Raw genomic sequence first — 9577 nt, 5'->3', positions numbered from 1 at the left:
CTGTTATGTGCTGAACCATGATTAACATCTTACACCAAAACAAAAGCTAATTAAACCATGATTAAAATCACGTACCAGAACACCAAGATGAAAGCTAATTGGTTTCATGTAGGAATTGTGGGCACCTATTCATTGATTTTATGGCTTTCCTTTTCTAAGATTCAACTTGTTGCTTTTAGTGTTGATGATGATTATAATGATGATAATGACGGGCAATTGCAGTCCCACTTGGGCGTGTCCCTCGCGAGCATGTGCCTATCACATTGTTCACTTTCCGGCGACATGTTCCGACATTACACGTATGAAACATGCTTCCATCTCAAGTTCTTTTCTTTCCAGCCCATGAAAAACTACATGGTTTTAATAGAACTGGTCTGTTCTACTAGCGAGTGCGATAAAATAAAGCTTGGAGAGATCGTCAGGTTACTTTTTTTAATTTTTGACAGGTGAAATTGTACAGAGATGAAATAGCTTAGATCCAAGAATTGTACAGAGATTAAAATTGCTTGTGATATGAATCCTACATAAATTAGAAAAAGAAATCATCCATAATAATAAATAAATAAAAAAACACAGCAGACTGTTATCTGCTACAGCCATGCACCAATGAGAGAAGGAATCTGTACTTTCTTTGTACAGTCAACCGCAGCATTTTTTTTTTAATCAAACCTCGTATAAATTTTTTTTTATAGAAATATAGAAAGTTCTCTATTTAAGAAAATATCTATGTGCACTTGCTCTTGGATTGGTGGTTTGGTTCCAGTCAACTTAAATCTGTCTAGTTGGCTTCTCTTGGAGCCCAAAATGAAATTAAGTCGTCCTCCATAATCCTGTTTGAAAATTTTGGGATCTTTTTCAAACCAAAATCGCTATAAATTCCAGATATGACTCTATGTTAGTAACTTTTCAGGTTTTTTTTTCTGAAAGAAAGAAAGCGTGTGTGCTAACCAATTGCAGAGGTGGGTAAATATCCTCCTGGTCGTAGCTACTACAGAAGCCCTGGAGTTGATACCCTTCAGAGAGAGTGCATTAACCAGCATTTTGTCCCATTTTTTGGCACAAGACCGATTAGATTTAATGCCAATTATCCGCAACCGTTAGATACAACGCAATTGCAATTTAACCGATACATCAAGGCTTGTGGTCTGGTTACAATTTTGTCAAGCAACGCATATTAGTCGTACAGATAAGGAGACAAAGGGTGAGCTACTTTTCCTGGTTTCCAGGCCACTCTGACTAAGACAAACAAGTCGGACATGGACACTTACAGCATCGTTCCTGAAACCACCAGGTACAGAGATGGTAGGGAACTGGTAATTCCGGTGCAGTAAACGGCAGGGTAAATATTTATCTACTTGTAGGTGATGGTAATATGATTGTTCACCATGGACTGCAGTTAAGAATCCCCAAAAGAAAACCCTAGCATATGTAGAGATGTAGTTATACCGGTAGCCCACATATTACAAACAGAAATTCTATTCATCGCTATTCTACACCAGGCAATACTCAATTTGCAGGTAGCATACCAAAGCAAAATGTATGTTGCGCTCAGGATCTATTCATGATTCAACTGAGATAGTCAGATAAATGCGTGGCAGGTACACGAGTAAATCTTACATGACTACTTAGCAGCACCAATAAGAGCAGAGAAACTTCGGAAAATTTCAGAAAATCACCACCATAGACAAGACATAACCTGAAAGCTTCACTCACTAAGTCTAGGATTTTTGGCCTGGATCAATCATAGGCTAAATCAGCCTACATGCCAACTTCAGTCATCGTCCTCGTCATCTTCATCCTCCTGAAAATTGATAGTTCAACTTATCTTAGGACTAATTTAAAGAAAACAAGAGAAGTATGAATGAAAGAAAATGCACTTATTTGATGAGTAATTGAAGACTGATAGTCAGCAGGGAGGACATGAGTCGATCTATATCAACAGAAGTAAAGAATAAACCATCCATTGCAGAATAACTCCCACATAACCGCATACAAAAATAAAGTAATTGAAGATAGAACAATCCCAAATTCATCAATCGCTCTATCTGGAACTCAGGTAATCCAGCTATGATTCTCTTCAGTAAAACTAACGATGTAAGAATCTGACAAGTTCAGGAAATTATAAGGTCCAGGAGCAGAGGACCCAAGCAGGTGAAACCTAAAACGAATAATCTAATCCCTATAACCTAAAGCATACTAGCACATGGAACAATGAGGTCTTCTTTTAATCTTGACCAGTTGTTGACAGGAATTAGTGCACAAGAACATTTGCATGTAAAAAGAACCAGTTATTAATTCTCTTGGACTGGGAAAAAGCATTGTATATTAAATGGATCTTAGAGCAAAGAACCTGGCCTCTTTAAACGTGGGGCATCTACAGTGACAATTAACTTAGACAACGGATTGAACCGTGTAAAACAATGAGTAGATGTCTGAATTATGAAGTTTCAAGTGTGCATTCTCATGATATCACTACGGGGATGGAAATGCGGTGCAAGTGCAAGAGTTGCTTAATATTTAACATATCTGATAGTGTGAGATATCAGAGGCTGACAAAAGATTACCCCTACACTCTCATCACTGTCATCTTGGCCATCGACTTCAGATTTGGACCTGTGAGAATGTTTGTAATCGTCTTCTTCGTCAGCACCACCATCATCCGTTTCCTGGGAGAGGCATAATGTAGTCATGAGACTGGGAAAAGAAAAGGCAAGTTCGTTTGATTCTGAAGAAAGCAACATTCAAAAGATTCACCTGTTTCTTGCTGTAGGCTGTCATAAGCTTCCCATAATCTGATTTCTTTATTGCTGCTTTAGCTTCATATGGAGCTTTCTCCTGCCAAATCCAATTCCAGTAGAGGAAGGTAAGAATACAATCAGCATGCCATTTGTAAAGCCAGGAAGCAATCAGTAGACAGAGAATATAACTTACTAAAAACTGAAAATACTCTTTGCACACTAGTTATTTTGACTAACTCAAACAATCACATATATATATGAATGTGCATATGTCCAACTTGCAACATCAGTCAAGGGAAACATATCTGAATTCCACCACTCAGTCCTTTTAAATCTTCAGACCCTAGAAGTACCAACATCTAGGGCCCCGGCAGTCTACACCACACCGGCATTGGTGTGGTTAACCAGACAAAGTTCCAAAGTCATCGAACATGTGCGTGGTGCACGGCCAGGTCCAGTGGGAGCCACAGTTCCAGGTTTTTGCAACACCTTAACAAACAGAATCCGCACCGTCGTTCTAGTTAAAGTATTCTATCCAGTCAAAGGCAGCACAATTCATTGTCTTTCAAAGACCCAACTCGATTCAAGAATCTGAAAAGTAAGGTTTTAGGACTTACTGCAGCAGACATGGATTTCCACTTCTCTCCTCCAGCTTTCCCCACCTTCAATCACATGATCCAGTAGTCAAAATTCCAGTCTACATTAATTGATCTATCACAGCAGCTATAAGAAGTCCACAATCGTAAGAAACACGAGGTGTTTAAGAGCTGCTTACAGCTGAGACAGCCTTCATATTGGGGTGCTCTTGTTTGTAAATCTTCCTGAACTCTTCTCTGCGGTGCGTTACATTGCATAACCATTAGGTGATTTTCAAAATGATATTATAATTGCTAAACCATATCAAATTTAGAGAGACATACAGAAAAACAAAGAAAGAACTCGGAGGCCTTTTGGGTTTGTCAGGGTCCTTCTTGGTGATTTTTTCTTTCGCGGCTCGTTTCTTGCTACTCTCGGTAGCCTTTAGTGCTGCCTTTCGCTTTCCAATCTTCCTGAAAGAGGAAATAAATGCAAACATGACAAACCATTCACTCAAAATCCATACCATACCCAGTCAATGAAACGAATAACGAATAACAGCCGTGTGATTCATATATAAGATTGGTTAAGGAAAGGAAAGAAAAGAATGAATTAGCTATAACTAAACAGAATATTTACCTGTCCTCAACTGGGAGTGATACTTCCTTCTTTTCCGTCCTCGCTGCCCCCTTGCCCTTGGCAGTTTTCATGGCTATTACCGATGTTAAGAAAAAACATTATTTGATTAAAAAAACATTTTACTCTATTCAAACCATAATTAACCTAATTGGCAGATTAAGAAAAGGGGTTACAACAGAATTGCTAACACTTTTTTCCCCACAAAGAAGAAACTTGTTTTCACAAAGCATAACCACTTTGGTAATAAGAAAACTTTCTGGTTGACGCTAATTTAAGATTAATTCCATTTTCTCGGAAACTAAAGCAAAACACAAGCCATAAAGTTTCAAGCGTTGTTTACTTCACCCATAAGCAAACACAGACGATGCATACAGTAGAGGAATTAAGACACAAACTAGCAAAACGATAACAGAAAACCCACAAGGAAAAACACTCAACTAGAAAAATTCACTACTTCAATTGATCATAAAGAAAACTCAACTGGAAAACAAAAAATAGAACAGAAAAACCAATTAACAACTAATGAACCAGAATCAGAAATTATATCAAAACTGTTCAAAAGGGCAAAAAAGAAAAGAAGCTATACCAAGACTGAAAAAAACAAAAACAGAGAGAGGAAAAACTAAGAACAAGCTATCTAGAAAGGATCGCTTACCTCTTTAATTAGTGGAAGAGATGAACGATAACAAAGGAATACGAATAACAAAAGCAGAGCAAAAAAAACAGTCCTAAAAAGTAAGGAGAGAGAGATGCCAGTAAGATATTTGTACTAGGCCCAATGAGTGGACACGTGGAAACTTTCTGACAGAACTTGTAGTTGAGGAAAATGCTTTGTCTGGGCTATGAGTGGATACCTGGATTTTGATTGGTTAATGTGATGTTTAGTCCAAGTCAGGGTTTTGTACAGTACAATCTACTTTCTGTTTTATTCGTCACAAAATTCTTCATCAGGTTTATTTATTTATTCATTCCTATCATCATTCACATACGTGTTGTGTCGATCAGGGGAGAATAGCTTTTTAGTATTTGTCTTATGGAAGGGGCTGCCTCCCACTGGAGATATTAGTAATGAAGAGTTTGAAATAGTCTTGAAACTTTTTTAGAAAACCTCAAATTAGTTTTAGTTTACCCTAATATCATTTTGCATCGATGCGAGATCTAATATCAATTTTTTATATATTTTTTTAGAACTTTTTTTGTTCCTATATACTTGCTATAATTTGAAATATTACTCTTCAATCTCTATTTATTTCTAATATATACATATTTATACATCAATCAAACATCATCCACATACAATTGACTTAGTAAAACAAAAAAAAACAAGGAAAACCATCTAGGTGGTGGCCCAGTGGTAAGAGCTTGGGATCAAGAAGTTTGCTCCCTTTGTGGTCTCAGGTTCGAGCCCTGTAGTTGCTCATATGATAGTCACTGGAGGCTTACATGGTTGTTAACTTCAGGGCCCGTGGGATTAGTCGAGGTGCGCGCAAGCTGATCCGGACACCCACGTTAAATTAAAAAACAAGGAAAAGGCAAGGTTTAGGCAAAAACCAAAAAACAAAATCACTAACATACCTGAGAAACAAAAATATCTTGATGAAAATTGATGCCAGGTAGAGAAATAAAGAATCTCTTGCTGCCAAGAGTTTTTGAGAGGAAAGAAAGAGGCGAATAAGAGAAATTAAAGGAGTAAAAATAAGGTTTGTTTTATTATGTGAGTAATTTTGGAATGTTTTTTACAATTTTAATTTTAAGAAAGATTATTGTAGTAAATTAGAGGTTCTTACATGCGATTAATTTATCTTTTACATCTTTTTTATAAATTAAATTCTATTTAAAGTTAAAATTAATACTCTCAAAGAGTTCAAGACACAAAATTCATATAACTCTCTTAATTAAATTTATTTCACAGGTTTCAAACAATTCTAAATGTTTTAGACCTGCTTCAGCTCTTTAGTGTTTCCAACCTCAAGTGCTTTAAATCGGTCCAAACACTCCTGATAAAATTTGTTTCTTCCGAGTTTTGTTTCTTCTTTCTTTGCCCTCTCTTCCTAATTTATAACTTTATAAGAGAGGCTCCCCCCACTCCTTCCCCAGGCCAATCATTCAATATGATATCGCGCTATCCTTAAATTCTAAGGTGGTGTTATTCTTACTTCTTGAGCTGTCGATCCCTTTCTCTCTCTCTCTCTCTCTCTCTCTCTCTGATAAAATTCTCATTCTTGAGTTTGTCGAGGAGCCACAGTAATCCTTTCTTTAAAGTTGTTTCTAAGCATGATTAAAGTTTATTATATATATATTAACTGTAACGTTATAAAATGTTTAGGGAATTTTTTTTTTTTGAGAAGCAACATGCTTTTCTTTTTATAGGAGAATAAGATTTTGTTACATAAATCACTTTATTTATTTAAAAGATATTTTAGAAAGTCACTCAAATAAGAAATCATATCTAAAAGTTATTGTTGTAATTAAAGACATATACAAATTAAATTTTCTTTCTGATTAAAAGTTATTTTAGAAAGTCACTCTACTAAAAAATCATAATCTAAAAAACTTAATGTTGTAAAGACTAATATAAATTAAATTTTATTTTTGAAAATATATATTGCTATCGAGATCAATAATTTATATATTGTTTGTAATTTTATAGAATATAATGCAGCACCAATAGTAACTTTAGCATTTAATGGTTTAACAAAAATTATAGAATTAATAACTATAAATATCTATCTATTTTTCTTAAAAAGATTCCAAAACTCAACCGAATGCTCTATATAACATTTAATTTTATATATTATCTTTACGTTTGATGTGATTTTTTTCTTTTTATACCTTGGGTTTGACGTTTTTTTTTTCTTTTTTGGGTATTTAATGGTTTTAATTTAAGATCAAATTATCGGTATATATATGTAAAATGAAGGATATATACTTCATAAAATTGTTCATTGTGGAAGAGAGCCACTCTAATTTCTTTTGTAGCTAACCCCACTGCCACTGGCTTTAAAAATGTTAGGTACGCACGTCCAGGTTCCAATATCCTACAAAGGAAGGTGTCGAAGCCATCAACGATCAACCATCCAACATCACTCACTAGAGGATAAGGATAAGGCCCAGGCAATTCTGGTTCACATAAATCCATTGGCAAAGAAAATAAAAAACTTCCTCGCGCAATTTCACCTGAAATTAAACAAATAATCCATTATAAAATTAGGACAACTTCTATTTTCACACGCCAGTTTCCTTAGACCCGAACATGGCTGCAACGACTGCTGTTGCCGCGTCCTATTTTTCGGGGACCCGAACTCAATACACAAAACAAAATCCAGGAAAAATTCAAGCCCTGTTTGGATTTGGAACCAAGAAATCGCCTCCTCCTCCTCCACCAAAGAAATCCTCCCCAAAACAATTTGAAGATCGGCTTGTATGGTTCCCTGGTGCATCCCCACCTGAATGGCTTGATGGAACCATGGTTGGAGACCGCGGTTTTGACCCATTCGCTCTTGGTAAGCCCGCAGAGTACTTGCAATTTGATTTGGATTCGTTGGACCAGAACTTGGCAAAGAATTTGGCCGGTGATGTTATTGGAGTCCGAGTAGATGCCACGGAGGTGAAACCAACACCCTTCCAGCCATACTCTGAGGTTTTTGGGCTGCAGAGGTTTAGAGAATGCGAACTTATTCATGGACGGTGGGCAATGTTGGGTACTCTTGGTGCCATTGCTGTGGAGGCTCTCACCGGTGTTGCATGGCAAGATGCAGGAAAGGTACGTACGTGCTCGTACTCAATGAGATTTATACGCACTTAGCGTTCAGCATTCTAAGTTTAAACTTTCATAAGTACTGTTAGTGCATTTTAACTAATAAAATCATTTAGATTCCTTCTTTCTGGCGAAATAAAAAAAGAAGGAAAGAAAGAAATTGATTTTTAAGAACTCTAAATTAAAAATTGGAATATGCAGTGATAAATGTTTTGATGAAACATGGACTGATCTTTTTTCTTCTTTTTCTACGGTTGATTTTGGCCACCAGTACAGTCCTTTAGCCGGCAGAACCTTGAATGTATATAATTTTCATTTTCAATGAACAGTATGCTGGAAATGAAGTTAGTAAGAATGGAGATGGGGTCATGGGAGAGAAGAATGGCTGAACAGTGTTAGAGAATAATATAAATTATATTTTAAGATATTACCTAATAGTTTAAACTATTAGGTTGAGATGGTTCTTTGATATGGTATCAGAGCCTTGATAATCAAGCAGTCACGAGTTCGAGTCTCACCATCTCTATTTATTTGATAAAAATTAAGCATAAGGTAAAGTGGGTATTTGCAAGTTTCAAATCCAAAAGGCTTTTACTTGAGGGAGTGTGTTAGAGAATAATATAAATCATATTCTGGGACCTTACCTAACAGCTTAAGCTATTGGGTTGAGATGGTTCTTTGACAAACAGAATATATATAGTATGAAAAAATCTTACGCATCCATAAAAAAAAGCAGTATAATCCATTATTAAGTTGTGTTTATAGTATTGAAATCTGTGATCCTGTAAAACCTGGTTATAATTAGTTGATTTTTATATTTTTATTAAAATAATATCATTTTAATTTTTTAAAAAAATTTAACTCTAATGATCCGGTTAAAATTCAAAACTTGAATCTTAAACCGGGTGGAGTTTAAAAATGTGAGGATTGCTTAATTTACACTAATATTATTAAATATCATAGTTCGTGCTCTCTTCGAAATATTGTGAGAGGTCCCGACAACCACTCGAGAAATACGACGTGGACAACAACAACACAACCAATTTTTTTATTCGTGTCTTCTAGCTATCCAAGCAAGATGCATGACAATGCTGATCACGATAACAACAAAACTGACATGACTGACGATGTGATAAATTCATGAATTTAATTAATTAAATTGATGACTTTTTTTTTCTTTCGGTGATTTGATTTCCCAGGTGGAGCTGATTGAGGGGTCATCCTACCTTGGCCAGCCACTTCCTTTCTCCTTGACCACGTTGATATGGATTGAGGTGATAGTAGTTGGGTACATTGAGTTCCAAAGAAATGCAGAACTAGACCCAGAGAAAAGGCTATATCCTGGTGGCTACTTTGATCCTCTTGGCTTAGCATCTGATCCTGAAAAGATAGAGAACCTTCAACTGGCAGAGATTAAGCATGCTAGGCTAGCTATGGTGGCCTTCCTTATATTTGGTATTCAAGCTGCTTTTACAGGAAAAGGTCCCATTAGCTTTGTGGCTACCTTCAACAATTGATCTCTGTAATTCTATAAAACTTCAAGGGAGAAAAATGCCGCGGTCTAATTATTGATGACACGTTCTTTCCTTTCTTCGAAACCTATATATTTGGATATATATACATTTAATTAAAGTCTCGTTGCTTAAACATATTGTATTAATTAGTTTTTATATTCATGTTACATTTTTACGCAAATGAAAAGCTTAAGTTGGCTTTCTCCTGGTAATGGATAGTTCTTGGTAATCACCGATCATCGTTTCGCAGCTGCTGCATACCACAGCAAATCAATAGGCCTCGCCGACGAGGACCTTCATTGTTTTAGTTGATGGATTATTTCAATTGTAGAGTCTGGCACGGAAGTCCATTT

General features: G+C 36.0%; 2 protein-coding genes across 5 annotated transcripts; one reads left to right on the top strand and one right to left on the bottom strand.

Moving 5' to 3' along the window:
• Positions 1–1396: 1396 nt before the first annotated feature.
• On the bottom strand, positions 1397–4779 carry LOC7488016 (high mobility group B protein 1). Of its 4 annotated transcripts, none has more exons than XM_006379566.3 (8): positions 4609–4779; positions 3954–4026; positions 3659–3787; positions 3514–3571; positions 3356–3400; positions 2755–2835; positions 2565–2666; positions 1397–1801 (listed from the first exon to the last, which is right to left on the bottom strand). In XM_006379566.3, the coding sequence occupies exons 2-8, from the start codon at positions 4022–4024 to the stop codon at positions 1772–1774; spliced, it is 516 nt and encodes a 171-aa protein (XP_006379628.1). In that variant the 5' UTR covers positions 4025–4026; positions 4609–4779; the 3' UTR covers positions 1397–1771. The 4 variants fall into 4 exon arrangements, 2 of the variants coding, with proteins under 2 accessions (XP_006379628.1, XP_002311212.2); XM_002311176.4 differs by lacking the exon at positions 4609–4779 and adding an exon at positions 4540–4597; XR_002983056.2 differs by lacking the exon at positions 1397–1801 and adding an exon at positions 2932–3269 and having other exon boundaries at positions 2599–2666; positions 4609–4753.
• A 2355-nt stretch (positions 4780–7134) lies between these two features.
• LOC7488015 (chlorophyll a-b binding protein CP29.3, chloroplastic) lies at positions 7135–9357 on the top strand. The gene is made up of 2 exons (XM_002312117.3): positions 7135–7716; positions 8910–9357. Exons 1-2 carry the CDS (start codon positions 7207–7209, stop codon positions 9225–9227), a joined length of 828 nt encoding a protein of 275 aa, XP_002312153.1. The 5' UTR covers positions 7135–7206; the 3' UTR covers positions 9228–9357.
• Positions 9358–9577: the final 220 nt, after the last annotated feature.

Source organism: Populus trichocarpa, chromosome 8 (genome assembly GCF_000002775.5).
Source record: "Populus trichocarpa isolate Nisqually-1 chromosome 8, P.trichocarpa_v4.1, whole genome shotgun sequence".
Classification (NCBI taxonomy): domain Eukaryota; kingdom Viridiplantae; phylum Streptophyta; class Magnoliopsida; order Malpighiales; family Salicaceae; genus Populus; species Populus trichocarpa.
The sequence above is the reverse complement of the archived record's forward strand: the minus strand, read 5'-3'. Positions and strand labels throughout refer to the sequence as shown.

Coding starts and splice junctions, on each gene's coding strand:
- LOC7488016 (XM_006379566.3), bottom strand. CDS start 4,024: ATGAAAACTGCCAAGGGCAAGGGGGCAGCGAGGACGGAAAAGAAGGAA. Junction 3,788..3,953: donor TCACTCCCAGTTGAGGACAG/GTAAATATTCTG, acceptor TTCCTCTTTCAG/GAAGATTGGAAAGCGAAAGG. Junction 2,667..2,754: donor CAGCCTACAGCAAGAAACAG/GTGAATCTTTTG, acceptor TGCCTCTCCCAG/GAAACGGATGATGGTGGTGC.
- LOC7488015 (XM_002312117.3), top strand. CDS start 7,207: ATGGCTGCAACGACTGCTGTTGCCGCGTCCTATTTTTCGGGGACCCGA. Junction 7,717..8,909: donor CATGGCAAGATGCAGGAAAG/GTACGTACGTGC, acceptor TTGATTTCCCAG/GTGGAGCTGATTGAGGGGTC.